Source organism: Lucilia sericata, unplaced genomic scaffold (genome assembly GCF_015586225.1).
Source record: "Lucilia sericata isolate MDLA Ls3-8-SP2 unplaced genomic scaffold, ASM1558622v1 Contig000949F_arrow, whole genome shotgun sequence".
Lineage (NCBI taxonomy): Eukaryota > Metazoa > Arthropoda > Insecta > Diptera > Calliphoridae > Lucilia > Lucilia sericata.
In genome coordinates, this window is record NW_023994934.1 from 138,491 (window position 1) to 155,000 (window position 16,510).

A 16,510-nucleotide genomic window follows, 5' to 3' on the forward strand; every position below is an offset into this window, starting at 1 on the left:
ACTAGACTATAGACTAGACTATAGACTAGACTATAGACTAGACTATAGACTAGACTATAGACTAGACTATAGACTAGACTATAGACTAGACTATAGACTAGACTATAGACTAGACTATAGACTAGACTATAGACTAGACTTATAGGACTAGGACTATAGACTAGACTATAGACTAGACTATAGATAGACTATAGACTAGACTATAGACTAGACTATAGACTAGACTATAGAATAGACAAAAGACTAGACTATAGACTAGACACAAAGACTAGAGTATAGAATAGACAATAGACTAACTATAGACTAGACTATAACTAGACTATAGACTAGACTATAGACTAGACTAGACTATAGACTAGACTATAAACTAGACTATAGACTAGACTATAGACTAGACTAGACTAGACTAGACTAGCTAGACTATAGACTAGACTAGATTAGACTAGATTAGACTAGATTAGACTAGACTATAGACTAGACTAGACTATAGACTAGACTAGACTAGACTAGACTATAGACTAGACTAGACTAGACTAGACTAGACTAGACCAGACCAGACTAGACTAGACTAGACTAGACTAGACTAGACTAGACTAGATTAGACTAGACTAGACTATAGACTAGACTATAGACTAGACTATAGACTAGACAATAGACTAGACAATAGACTAGACAATAGACTAGACAATAGACTAGACTATAGACTAGACTATAGACTAAACTATAGACTAGACTATAGACTAGACTATAAACTAGACTATAGACTAGACTATAGACTAGACTATAGACTAGACTATAGACTAGACTATAGACTAGACTATAGACTAGACTATAGACTAGACTATAGACTAGACTATACTAGACTAGACTAACTAGACTAGACTATAGACTAGACTATAGACTAGACTATAGACTAGACTAGACTATAGACTAGACTATAGACTAGACTATAGACTAGACTATAGACTAGACTATAGACTAGACTATAGACTAGACTATAGACTAGACTATAGACTAGACTATAGACTAGACTATAGACTAGACTAGAGACTAGACTATAGACTAGACTATAGACTAGACTATAGACTAGACTATAGACTAGACTATAGACTAGACTATAGACTAGACTATAGACTAGACTATAGACTAGACTATAGACTAGACTATAGACTAGACTATAGACTAGACTATAGACTAGACTATAGACTAGACTATAGACTAGACTATAGACTAGACTATAAACTAGACTATAGATTAGACTATAGACTGACTATAGACTAGACTATAGACTAGACTATAGACTAGACTATAGACTAGACTACAGACTAGACTAAAGACTAGACTATAGACTAGACTATAGACTAGACTATAGACTAGACTAGAGACTAGACTATAGACTAGACTATAGACTAGACTATAGACTAGACTATAGACTAGACTATAGACTAGACTTAGACTAGACTATAGACTAGGCTATAGACTAGACTATAGACTAGACTATAGACTAGACTATAGACTAGACTATAGACTAGACTATAGACTAGTCTATAGACTAGACTATAGACTAGACTATAGACTAGACTATATACTAGACTATAGACTAGACTATAGACTAGACTATAGACTAGACTATATACTAGACTATAGACCAGACTATAGACTAGACTATAGACTATAATATAGACTATTTTGCTTGCCAAAATATCATCTTCATAAATTTAAAGACAAATCTTTCAAATTTAAATATTTCATAAAAATAAAAGGTTTTTAAGTAAATTTTTATATAGTTTTTTTTTTTAATTTAATTCAAAATTTATAGCATGACACCCTTTTTGCGACAAAATTTATTATTTATAGGCTACAGAAACACAATAAAAAATAAAGCCAAAACAAAAAAAATAATAATTCTTAATTATACAACATTTCGAAATTTTAATAAGTAAATACAATACATAGTATGTATGTGTATTTGTATAATACAATACGATACAGACATCTTCTTTCAGCTTTAAATTGAATCATATTATCTAGACACATTAAAATATTTTCACAAAAAAAAAAAAAATAAATAAATAAAAATTTAAATAATATTCAGACAAACAACATGCATACTAAAATATGCGTGGCTAAAAATAAATTCTCTTCAGAAAAAAATCATATAAAAAAATTTAAACAAAAAAAAAAAATATCTAGGCTCTAGTAATACAGTGAATAAAATACAAGAACAGTGGTTGAGAAAGAAGAATTAAAAGGGCAAAATAAAAATATTAAACTGAGAGGGTCTTTTAATAAATTAACTTTTAACAAAAAAATGTTCCTTTATGAAACTAAACAAAATTATTTGTTATTATTTTCTACTATTTTGCTCACTGTGCTTTAATTTAAAATAATCACGCAAAAAATGTTTCCATTAAGTGAATATTCTTATTTTAATTTTTTTTGCTTTACAGACTCTCGCTTTTTTGAGAACCTAAACAAAATGACTAGCAGCGACAACAACTACAACAGCAGAGAATAATTATCAATTAAACGCATAAAAAAGTATTTGCAAAAAAAAATAACAACAAAAAATTGTGACTCGTAAACTAAACAATCTCAATTGTACTGAGAACGAAAAAAAAACACGCAGTGCATAAAAGAAATTAAAAACAGCAGCAGCAACAACCACATAAGAAGGTAGAAAAGAAGGGGAGGTGAAAAGTCAACTAAAAACACAACAACAAACAATTAGAGATCATTACGATAAACGTGATGCCCTACGATAATTTTAATGTTTTAAATAATTTATAAATCTGTATTTATATATTTAAATAGATCTATCTATCTATCTATCTATCTATCTATCTATCTATCTATCTATCTATCTATCTATCTATCTATCTATCTATCTATCTATCTATCTATCTATCTATATATCTATCTATCTATCTATCTATCTATCTATCTATCTATCTATCTATCTATCTATCTATCTATCTATCTATCTATCTATCTATCTATCTATCTATCTATCTATCTATCTATCTATCTATCTATCTATCTATCTATCTATCTATCTATCTTCTATCTATCTATCTATCTATCTATCTATCTATCTATCTATCTATCTATCTATCTATTCTATCTATCTATCTATCTATCTATCTATCTATCTATCTATCTATCTATCTATCTATCTATCTATCTATCTATCTATCTATCTATCTATCTATCTATCTATCTATCTACTATCTATCTATCTATCTATCTATCTATCTATCTATCTATCTATCTACTATCTATCTATCTATCTATCTATCTATCTATCTATCTATCTATCTATCTATCTATCATCTATCTATCTATCTATCTATCTATCTATCTATCTATCTATCTATCTATCTATCTATCTATCTATCTATCTATCTATCTATCTATCTATCTATCTATCTATCTATCTATCTATCTATCTATCTATCTATCTATCTATCTATCTATCTATCTATCTATCTATCTATCTATCTATCTATCTATCTATCTATCTATCTATCTATCTATCTATCTATCTATCTATCTATCTATCTATCTATCTATCTATCTATCTATCTATCTATCTATCTATCTATCTATCTATCTATCTATCTATCTATCTATCTATCTATCTATCTATCTATCTCTATCTATCTATCTATCTATCTATCTATCTATCTATCTATCTATCTATCTATCTATCTATCTATCTATCTATCTATCTATCTATCTATCTATCTTATCTATCTATCTATCTATCTATCTATCTATCTATCTATCTATCTATCTATCTATCTATCTATCTATCTATCTATCTATCTATCTATCTATCTATCTATCTATCTATCTATCTATCGATCTATCTATCTATCTATCTATCTATCTATCTATCTATCTATCTATCTATCTTATCTATCTATCTATCTATCTATCTATCTATCTATCATCTATCTATCTCCTATCTATCTATCTATCTATCTATCTATCTATCTATCTATCTATCTATCTATCTATCTATCTATCTATCTATCTATCTATCTATCTATCTATCTATCTATCTATCTAATCTATCTATCTATCTATCTTCTATCTATCTATCTATCTATCTATCTATCTATCTATCTATCTATCTATCTATCTATCTATCTATCTATCTATCTATCTATCTTCTATCTATCTATCTATCTATCTATCTATCTATCTATCTATCTATCTATCTATCTATCTATCTATCTATCTATCTATCTATCTATCTATCTATCTATCTATCTATCTATCTATCTATCTATCTATCTATCTATCTATCTATCTATCTATCTATCTATCTATCTATCTATCTATCTATCTATCTAGCTATCTATCTATCTATCTATCTTATCTATCTATCTATCTATCTATCTATCTATCTATCTATCTATCTATCTATCTATCTATCTATCTATCTATCTATCTATCTATCTATCTATCTATCTATCTATCTATCTATCTATCTATCTATCTATCTATCTATTCTATCTATCTATCTATCTATCTATCTATCTATCTATCTATCTATCTATCTATCTATCTATCTATCTATCTATCTATCTATCTACTATCTATCTATCTATCTATCTCTATCTATCTATCATCACTATCTATCTTCTATCTATCTATCTATCTATCTATCTATCTATCTATCTATCTATCTATCTATCTATCTATCTATCTATCTATCTATCTATCTATCTATCTATCTATCTATTCTATCTATCTATCTATCTATCTATCTATCTATCTATCTATCTATCTATCTATCTATCTATCTATCTATCTATCTATCTATCTATCTATCTATCTCTATCTATCTATCTATCTATCTATCTATCTCTATCTATCTATCTATCTATCTATCTATCTATCTATCTATCTATCTATCTACTATCTATCTATCTATCTATCTATCTATCTATCTATCTATCTATCTATCTATCTATCTATCTATCTATCTATCTATCTATCTATCTATCTATCTATCTATCTATCTATCTATCTATCTATCTATCTATCTATCTATCTATCTATCTATCTATCTATCTAATCTCTATCTATCTATCCTATCTATCTATCTATCTACTATCTATCTATCTATCTATCTATCTATCTACTATCTATCTATCTATCTATCTATCTATCTATCTATCTATCTATCTATCTATCTATCTATCTATCTATCTATCTATCTCTATCTATCTATCTATCTATCTATCTATCTATCTATCTATCTATCTATCTATCTATCTATCTATCTATCTATCTATCTATCTATCTATCTACTATCTATCTATCTATCTATCTATCTATCTATCTATCTATCTATCTATCTATCTACTATCTGCTATCTATCTATCTATCTATCTATCTATCTATCTATCTATCTATCTATCTATCTATCTATCTATCTATCTATCTAGCTATCTATCTATCTATCTATCTACTATCTATCTATCTATCTATCTATCTATCTATCTATCTATCTATCTATCTATCTATCTATCTATCTATCTATCTATCTATCTATGCTATCATCTATCCACCTGTGGGTTCAACCAATCTTATTTTTGTTTATAAATTCTGAGTATCGCCCACGGGACTTTTTTGTACCAAATCAAATTCCTATTATAAAAAATATAATATTATTGCGAAAAATTCAAAACAATTACCTAATTTTGTCAATTGATTGCTCTTGTCAACAAAAAAAAAAAAACCTGCATGTGCGGCCAAACATAACAGGGTTCAAGGGTGAAATCTTATCAGCAAATAGGTACGTTAAGCAAAATGTGCTAAAATTTTATTACACAATCACTAATTATAAAAAAAAAAACATAAATATACTCTGCCCCACTGTAGGGGAAAACAAAGTAATGAACAAATTGCAGCAAAGCATCCACAGTTTTTCTTTGACAGACGACTTTTCAGTTGGCCTAAATTTTGTTTTCGCTTATTTTATATTTATTTCTTGATATTTTTTAAAAATAAACTGTAAGTTAATTTTACGTTGTTGTTTATCATTTAACATTACTTTTATTTAATAAATTAAATGCATTAAGTATGAAAGACAAAAATTAAAAAGATATTGGCCTTACAAACTTTTCCACTGCAGATAAACGAACAGACACACCCTCTTTTTGTTACACTTTATCTGCTTAAGTGGTTTAATAATAAGCAGCAGCATAAAAACAGAAAAAACAACAACAACAACAACATTAGTGAAAAAAGTCATAACAATAATAGCAATAACAAAAAAAGAAGAGAACCCCATAAATATTAATAGAACAACAATAACTTATCGACCTCTTCAATGAACTTGACCTTTTACACTTAAGCTTTGTTTATTGGGTGAAACAGGGAGACTTACAAATGGAATTTTCTTTGTCTCTTTTACTGGCTTTTAAGCAGTTTGTTAAGTGGTCAACAACAACAACAATTATAAATAATAAGCATAGAAATGCATTTTAAACGAAATATGGGAGATTTGCCGTTAGTTAAATATGTTTGTACCTATTTGTTGTTATTGTAAAATGTTTGTTTTGCATCAGGCATGGAAAATTCAGTGCTATTGTACTTTTTTGTGCTTTTTGACGAGAGAAAAATAACGCAGTTTCAATCAGTGCGTAGACTTATGCTGTTTACTAACTATCTAGTGTTTTGACTAGACTGATCAAAAGACTAGCCAATAGACTAGTCCATAGTCTGAAAAAAGTCAAAAGACTGGTCCATTGACGAGTCAAAAGACCATAGATTAGAAAAAAAGACTAGACAAAATTCCAGACAATAGACTAGTCCATAGATTAGACAATTGACAAGTCCATATACTAGTCAATATACTAGTCCATAGAGTATTCAATAGACATGTCAAAAGACAAGTCAACAGACTAGCCCATAGACTAAACCATAGGGTAGTAAATAGACTAGTCTATAGACTATTCCATACAGTGTCAATAGAAGATACGATATATTAGTCAATAGACTCGTCCATCTAATAGTCAGCAGTAGTCAGAGACTATTCCATAGACTAGTCAAGAATAGTCTAAAGACTAGTTCATAGACTGTCAATATACAAGACTTCGACTAGTCCATAGGCTAGTCAATAGACTATTCAGTTGACTATTCCATAGAATAATCCATACAGTAATCCATAGACTAGTCAATGGACTACTTCCTGGATTAGTCCATAGTCAATTAACAAAGTAGTCAGCAGTCGACTACATAGTCTAGACAATAGACCTATCCATATATTAGTCAATAGACTAATCCACAGACTTGTCACACAATAGTCTACTCCACACACTAGTCATTAGTCCATAGACTAGTCATTATACCACTGCACATAATAGTCTACAAACTGTCAATAGACAAGACCATAGACTAGTTATTAGGCTAATAAATAGACTTGTCAGTTGTCTAGTCAATATATGTACATGTCAACAGATTAGAGCATATTAATCAACAATTGGTACTTTTAACCCTAAAAAAGTACGCTTTGGGTAAAATAAATTTCCATTTTCCATGCCTGTTATACATATGAGTAATTGAGTTTAGTAGACTTGAAGAGAAAGTGATGTAAAGGAATTTATTCAAAAATTAAGATTAATATATACAGAAGAATAAAATTTGAAAACTTTCGTAAAGAATTTAAAAAGTACTATTATAGAAGAATAAAAAAGTACTAAATGTATTACGAAATAGTACCAAAGAGTACTAAGAAGCTACGTCCAGCAAGCAGAGTCTCTAAACATCGAACAATATCTTTATAGAATCATATACAAGGATTTTTACATCCTTTACAGGCCCTATAGCGTCCTTAGGTAGAGAGTTTGAACCTAACCTGAAGTTATTACAAAAAAAAAGATTTATTTCATTAACGATTACACTCTTTTAATTACCCTGCCTTATAACACTTTGCCGCAAGTGTGTATATTGTTTCTGCTACAGTTCTGATATGGCTGAATGATTAAATGATTTGTTATTTTTTTATTTTTGTATTTTTTTTTTATAATTGTATTGCTCCACTGATCCAATGGCTATTAAATTCCATAATTTATACTAAAAATAAAAAAAACACTACAAACACGACGTAGTAAAATAAATTCTAAATAAAATATGATCAAATAAATTACAATAAGAAGAAAATATATAAAAAGCAACAACAAACAACATCATCATTGTATATTTAATTAAAAGTAAACAAATAAATTCCTTATTAAGGTTTATGGCATAGATTAATTAAGGAATTAAGTGAAAACAACAACAACAACAATATTACAGCTCAATTAACAAAATGGCATCTTAATAAATGTTCACTTCAATTGCAGTTGATTTGCATAAGATATCATTCTATGTTGAATGACGCACACGAAAAGAAGAAGTTTTCCCTGTTTTCCTTTTATAACATAAATGTGGCTAATTTAGCTTAAAACTAAAACTGACTAGTCTAAATGACAAAAAAGCTGTAAAATGTTTTGCTAACTAAAACTATGATTGGCCATGACACATCCAAGCCAAGCTAATACAGCCAAATTTTATTATGATTTTTGGGTAGAAGCTACAAATTTATTTTGGGAGAAAAATAAAAAAGAAAATGTTTAGCAATCATTTCAAACTTTTATAGTTTTTCTACTATTTATATATAAAAAAAGAAGAAAAAAAGTTTTACACTTGGTCATTCGATACCTCGTAGATGGTATTCATTATTCTCACCCTCTCCACCAGACTTTCGGCACGTCGTGCAAAGGAGGCACGTCTGGCTTCAGCTGCTGCAGACATTTTTTTCTTAAAGTATTGTTGTTTTAAATTGAGATTTTGATTCTATAAAATAAAACAAAAAACTGTAAAGAAAAAAAGAGGGGAAAAAGAGAAATTATTAGAAATCTATAAAATTTTTAAGAAATATAAAGAAAAATGTTATAAAAATATGTTGTTCTAGTAAAATGTGGCAACATTTTATTAAATTTTAAATTAAATTATTTTTTATAGAAAACTTAAATAAATTTAATGTTAATTTTTTTTTAATATACATTTCTTCAACCAACATTCTAAAACTATTACTACTAACAGTCATCGGTCTAGTCCAAACCACAATTTCTATTTATCAATTCATTCAGTTATAAAGATAGAGATTTAAGTTATCGAAAGTTGTTTAGTTTCATACATTTTATATGAAAATAAAAGCCAATAAATCTTCTGTATGGAAATTTATGTTAAAAACAATAATTTTGTTAAAAAACAACTTTAAATTTTCGATATAATATCGTCAGTAATCGAACATTTTCTGTAATTTTAATTTATCGAAAGAATTGGTCCAGAGAATTCAAGTTTTTGATAAAAATGTTGATAAATTTTAAGTTATCGGTAAAATTTTAAAAGAAAACTAAAGTTATCGTTAATATTTTTACACAAAAAAATTAAATTTTTCGATACAATTTCGATTAATTTTCTGTAATAATTTAAGTTATCGATAATTCCTTCACAAAAATTCAAGTTATCGATAAATTTTCCCAAAAATTCTAAAGTTATCGATAAATTTCCTAAAAAACTTCTAGTTATTGGAAAAATATCTAAAGAAAACGAAAGTTATCGAGATAAAAACAGAAAATTCCAGTTCTAATTTTATTTCAATACAAGTTATCGATAAATTTTCCCAAGAAAAAAATTTTTAAAGAAAACTAAAATTATTGATAATTTTTTAGAGAAAATAAAGTTATTGATCTATTTTATAAAGAGATCAGAAGTTATCGATAAATTTTCTTTGAAAAATTTAATTATCCACATTAAAATCAAGTTATAGATACAATTTTTAAAAGAAATAAGTTATCGGAAATTTTTTCAAAGTTATCGATAAAGTTTCTCAAGAATTTTGAAAAAAATTAAGTTATCCATAAATTTACTCAAAAAATGTTAGTTATCGATAAATTTGCTACAAAAATTGAAAGTTATCAATAAATTTTCTATAAAAAGTAAAGTTATCGATAAATTTGCCAAGATTTCTGAAGATAACGGTAAATTTTCTACAAAAAATCAAGTTATCGATAACATTTATAAAGAAAAATAAAGTTATAGAGAATTTTGTTTTTATAAAAATACAAGTTATCGATAACTTTTCTCCAGAAAATAAAAAGTTTTCGAAAAATTTCCTAGAAAAAAGAAATTATCGATAAGGTTGCTATAGAAAATTAAAGTTATCGATAAATTTTATACAAAAAGTCATAATATCGAAAAAAAATTCTAAAGATAACTCAAGTGATCGATCAATTCTTTACAAGTTATCAGCATTTCTTAAACTAACGGATCGAAATATTTTTTACAAATCGATATATTTTATGTAAAAATTACAAGTTATGGAAAAATTTTTTAGAAGAAATTCTAGTTATCGAAAATTCTCCAAAAAGTTATCAAAACATTTTCTCTCGATAATTATCGTTAAATATCCTGCAATAAACAAATTATTAATAAGATTTCTGTAGAAAGTTAAAGTTATCGATAATTTTTCTCAAAAAAATGTAAGTTATCGTTAAAGTTTGTACAAAAATTCGAATTAATGCAAAAGTTTCTTTATAAAATTTGATTTAACGTTAAATTTTTGGCAAGTCACCGCTAATTTTTCTTAAAATTCTCTCAAAAAATTTATGTTATCGACAACATTTCCTATAATAAATTTTAATAATCGAAAATATGTCTGTATAAAATTAAAGTAATCGATAAATTTTCCTTAAAAAAGCATGTTATCAAAACCTGTTTGGCTAAAATTCAAGATATCGAAAAAATTTCTTTAGAAAATTAAAGTTTTTGGCACACTTTTACCAGAAAATTAAAGTTATCGATAAATATTATTTAAAAAATGCATGTTATCGATATTTATTAATATGAAATTTAAGTTATCGTTAAATTTTTTCTAGAAAACTAAAGTTATCGATGAAGTTCCTTTAGAAAATTAAAGTTATCGATGAATATTACGTAAAATTCAAGTTATCGATAAATTTTTTTCTAGAAAATTAGTAATTGATAAATTTTCTTTATAAAATTAAAGTTATCGTTGAGTATTATTTAAAAATTATATGTATTGATAACATTTTTATATAAAATTCTATTTATCGATAAATTTTTTGTAGAAAATTAACGTTATCGATTAATTTTCTTTAGAAGAGTAACGTTATCGATACATATTATTTAAATATGTATGTTATCGATACATTTTAATATGAAATTTAAGTTATCGTGAAATTTTTTCGATGAATTTTCTTTAGAAAATAAAAGTTATCGAAGAATGTTATTTAAAAAATATATATTATCGATAAATTTTTACATAAAATTAGATATAGATAAATTTTTTCCAGAAAATTCAAATTATCGATAAATTTTCTTTATAAACTTAAAGTTATCGAAAATTTTATCGATAAATTTTTACATACATTTTAAGTAATCGATAAGATCTTTTATAAAAATAAAGTTATCGATGAATTTTCTTTAGAAAATTTAAGTTATCGAAGTTTTTTTGAAAATTGAAGCTATCGATGAGTATTATTTAAAAATTTTATTTTATCGATATATTTTTATATAAATTCTTTGGAAAACAAAAGTTATCGATGAATATTAATTAAAAAATGTTATCGATATATTTTTACATAAAGTAATTTACAATAAAGTATCGATGAGTATTATTTAAAATGTTATGTTATCGATATATTTTTATATAAAAATTTAATTTATCGATATTTTTTCTAGAAAATTAACGTTATCGATGAATTTTCTTTAGAAAATAAAAGTTATCGGTGAATATTAATTTAAAAAATATATGTTATCGATATATTTTTACATAAAATTAGATATCGATAAATTCAAGTTATCGAAAATTTTCTCGATACATATTTACGTAAAATTCAATTTATCGATAACATTTATAGAAAAATAAAGTTATCGATAAATTTTCTTTAGAAAATTAATGTTATCGAATAATTTCTTAGAAAATTTAAGCTATCGATGAGTATTATTTAAAAATTTTATGTCATTTTTATATAAAATTCAATTTACCGATTAATTTTTTCTAGAAAATTATTGTTATCGATGAATGTTGTTTAGAAAATCTGTGTTATCGATACATTTTTACATGCAATTCAAATTATCGATAATGTTTTTCTAGAAAATTAGCGTTATCGATTAATTTTCTTTAGAAAATTAATGCTATCGATGAATATTATTTAAAAATTGTTTATTATCGATACATTTTTACAAAAAATTTAAGATATCGATAAATTTTTTCTAGAAAATTGAAGTTATCGATGAATTTTTATTTACAAAATGAAAGTTATCGATGAATATTGTTTAAAAAATGTATGTTATCGATACATTTTGAAATAAAATTCAAGTTATCGATAAATTTTTCTAGAAAAATAAAGTTAACGATGATTTTTTCTTTAGAAAATAAAAGTTATCGATAAATTTTCTTAAGAAAATTTAAGTTATCGATAATATTATTAAAAAAAAAATTATGTAATTGATATATTATTAAATAAAATTAAAGTTTTCGATCAATTTTTTGTAAAAAATAAGTTATCGAAAAGTATTATTTAGAATATTTAAGTTATCGATGATTTTTTTTTTTGAAAATGTATGTAATCGATAAATTTTTATATAAAACTCATGTATTTGTTAAATTTCTTCATAAAAATTTTCAGTTATCGATAACATTTTCGTTTACTTTTAATATTTATCATAAATTTCAAAATTTCGCTGCAAACTTTTATTAAAACTTAAGTTGTTTATCAAACTTGCAATTGCGCTTTAATAATTAATTCATTTCTTTATGACATCTTAAATTTTTTTAAAATTTAATTTCGTTGTTGTTTTTTTTTTTTTTCGATAAAAAATAAAACACAAATAAAGTAACGAAATGATTTTTGTTATTAGTCCAGAGTTTTTTCATACGTCACTAAGTTGATTTTATGAGATAATTTGTTAAATGTATTTGATCTAAAATTTATATTTATAACAACAACAAAAGTCATATGCATATTGAATAATAATTTAATAAAATTTAACAAAGTTAAACAGTTTTTCTACAAAAAGTAAAATATTCAACGCAATATTTTTAATTAAAAAATTGTGAAAAATTTTTAAATTTTGAAGGAAAAGAATTACACGGAGAAAAAAATATAAAGAGAACTGAACTTTTTAAAAACTTTCCATATAATTTCTTATACCTTAAAATTATTAAATAATTTTGCCAACTAGTTTATTTTATCCTCCACCAAATTAAGACGTCAGCAGTCTGAGGAATACGTCCATTAGTGTGCATTGAAATAACGGTTGAATAGATAAATTTTTAATATTTAATAATATGGAACTTGATTTTTAATCTACCAAAAAAAAGCATACAGATGTTTAACAAATTGTATACATTAAATATTGAGTATTTTTTTGTTTTTTTTTTTTTATTATATTTTTGTTTTCAAAACAAAAACACTAATAGTTCTGGTTCCATAAAACTAGAACAAGGCAACAGAAAAACGTAATAAATGAAACAAATTAAAATTGAAATTAAGTATAATAAATACATAAATAAAAAAATATGCAAATGAATAAAACAACAATAAAATACAATAATAAAAAATAGCATAATTTACACTTGAATTAAACAACTGGAAATTAGCAAAATAAAAGTAAAACAAAAATATAATTCTAATAAAAATATAATAAATTTATAGACATTTTTTTAATAATAAATTTTTCCATTTAAAGAAAAACTTTCCATATAATTTTTTATGTTTTTTTTTTTTTGCTCCCCTGCTTCGTAGAGACCCTTTATAAACAACAAAACCCCCACAAAACTTTACTAAAAGACAGGTTGTCAAGAAATTTTGAAATTTACAAAAAACAACAGCAAAATATTAAAATTTTAAAAAAGAAAATCACTTTTTCTTATTTAAAAAATTGTCTTGTCAAAAGAAATTTACAAAAATAGATTTATTTACTAGTAGACACTCACACACACACACACACCATCGAGTAAGATCGAAACACAAATAGAAGAGTCGACACATTGACTCGCCAATGCATTTTATTTTTTTGGTTTTAAATATAAATTTCTTTTGTTTTTCACTTTTTTGTTGTCACATAATTATTGTTGCCTTTTTTTTAATTCTTACCAACAATTTGGTAAGAAAAAAATCGAAAGCAAAAGCAACAAAATGAAGGAAACCATTATGGGGGTTGAGTAAAAAAAAATTGAGTGTGAAGTGTATGTGTGCTTGTGTGACTGAGTGTACACGGTTGAATGGTTTGTGTCAGGCATGGAAAAACGAAATTTTAAAATAGAACTAACTTGTCCAAAAATATAACTCTTATATAAGCTAGACTACTGCAGACTGGATTCTAGACTTGTTTATAGACTAGACTATAGACTAGACTAAAGACTAGACTAAAGACTAGACTATAGACTAGACTATAGACTAGACTATAGACTAGACTATAGACTAGACTATAGACTAGACTATAGACTAGACTATAGACTAGACTATAGACTAGACTATAGACTAGATTATAGACTAGACTATAGACTAGACTATAGACTAGACTATAGACTAGACTATAGACTAGACTATAGACTAGACTATAGACTAGACTATAGACTAGACTATAGACTAGACTATAGACTAGACTATAGACTAGACTATAGACCAGACTATAGACTAGACTATAGACTAGACTATAGACTAGACTATAGACTAGACTATAGACTAGACTATAGACTAGACTATAGACTAGACTATAGACTAGACTATAGACTAGACTATAGACTAGACTATAGACTAGACTATAGACTAGACTATAGACTAGACTATAGACTAGACTATAGACTAGACTATAGACTAGACTATAGACTAGACTATAGACTAGACTATAGACTAGACTATAGACTAGACTATAGACTAGACTATAGACTAGACTATAGACTAGACTATAGACTAGACTGTAGACTAGACTATAGACTAGACTATAGACTAGACTATAGACTAGACTATAGACTAGACTATAGACTAGACTATAGACTAGACTATAGACTAGACTATAGACTAGACTATAGACTAGACTATAGACTAGACTATAGACTAGACTATAGACTAGACTATAGACTAGACTAGACTACTATAGACTAGACTATAGATAGACTAGACTATAGACTAGACTATAGACTAGACTATAGACTAGACTATAGACTAGACTATAGACTAGACTATAGACTAGACTATAGACTAGACTATAGACTAGACTATAGACTAGACTATAGACTAGACTATAGACTAGACTATAGACTAGACTATAGACTAGACTATAGACTAGACTATAGACTAGACTATAGACTAGACTATAGACTAGACTATAGACTAGACTATAGACTAGACTATAGACTAGACTATAGACTAGACTATAGACTAGACTATAGACTAGACTATAGACTAGACTATAGACTAGACTATAGACTAGACTATAGACTAGACTATAGACTAGACTATAGACTAGACTATAGACTAGACTATAGACTAGACTATAGACTAGACTATAGACTAGACTATAGACTAGACTATAGACTAGACTATAGACTAGACTATAGACTAGACTATAGACTAGAGACTATAGACTAGACTATAGACTAGACTATAGACTAGACTATAGACTAGACTATAGACTAGACTATAGACTAGACTATAGACTAGACTAGACTATAGACTAGACTATAGACTAGACTATAGACTAGACTATAGACTAGACTATAGACTAGACTATAGACTAGACTATAGACTAGACTATAGACTAGACTATAGACTAGACTATAGACTAGACTATAGACTAGACTATAGACTAGACTATAGACTAGACTATAGACTAGACTATAGACTAGACTATAGACTAGACTATAGACTAGACTATAGACTAGACTATAGACTAGACTATAGACTAGACTATAGACTAGACTATAGACTAGACTATAGACTAGACTATAGACTAGACTATAGACTAGACTATAGACTAGACTATAGACTAGACTATAGACTAGACTATAGACTAGACTATAGACTAGACTATAGACTAGACTATAGACTAGACTATAGACTAGACTATAGACTAGACTATAGACTAGACTATAGACTAGACTATAGACTAGACTATAGACTAGACTATAGACTAGACTATAGACTAGACTATAGACTAGACTATAGACTAGACTATAGACTAGACTATAGACTAGACTATAGACTAGACTATAGACTAGACTATAGACTAGACTATAGACTAGACTATAGACTAGACTATAGACTAGACTATAGACTAGACTATAGACTAGACTATAGACTAGACTATAGACTAGACTATAGACTAGACTATAGACTAGACTATAGACTAGACTATAGACTAGACTATAGACTAGACTATAGACTAGACTATAGACTAGACTATAGACTAGACT

At 26.4% G+C, this 16,510-nt stretch overlaps 1 protein-coding gene across 9 annotated transcripts in view; it reads right to left on the reverse strand.

Annotated features, from left to right (window-relative positions):
* LOC119609219 (uncharacterized protein ZK1073.1) overlaps positions 1-16,510 on the reverse strand; it is a 76,954-nt gene that overhangs the window by 56,591 nt on the left and 3,853 nt on the right. For 4 of the 9 annotated variants that reach the window (XM_037963942.1, XM_037963940.1, XM_037963943.1 and 1 more), the window contains exon 2: positions 8,749-8,876. In XM_037963942.1, the coding sequence (XP_037819870.1) occupies positions 8,749-8,814 (66 nt within the window). In that variant the 5' untranslated portion in view covers positions 8,815-8,876. Of the gene's footprint in view, positions 1-8,704; positions 8,877-16,510 lie in introns of all 9 variants that reach the window. The other 5 variants (XM_037963937.1, XM_037963935.1, XM_037963936.1 and 2 more) reach the window with 4 other exon arrangements.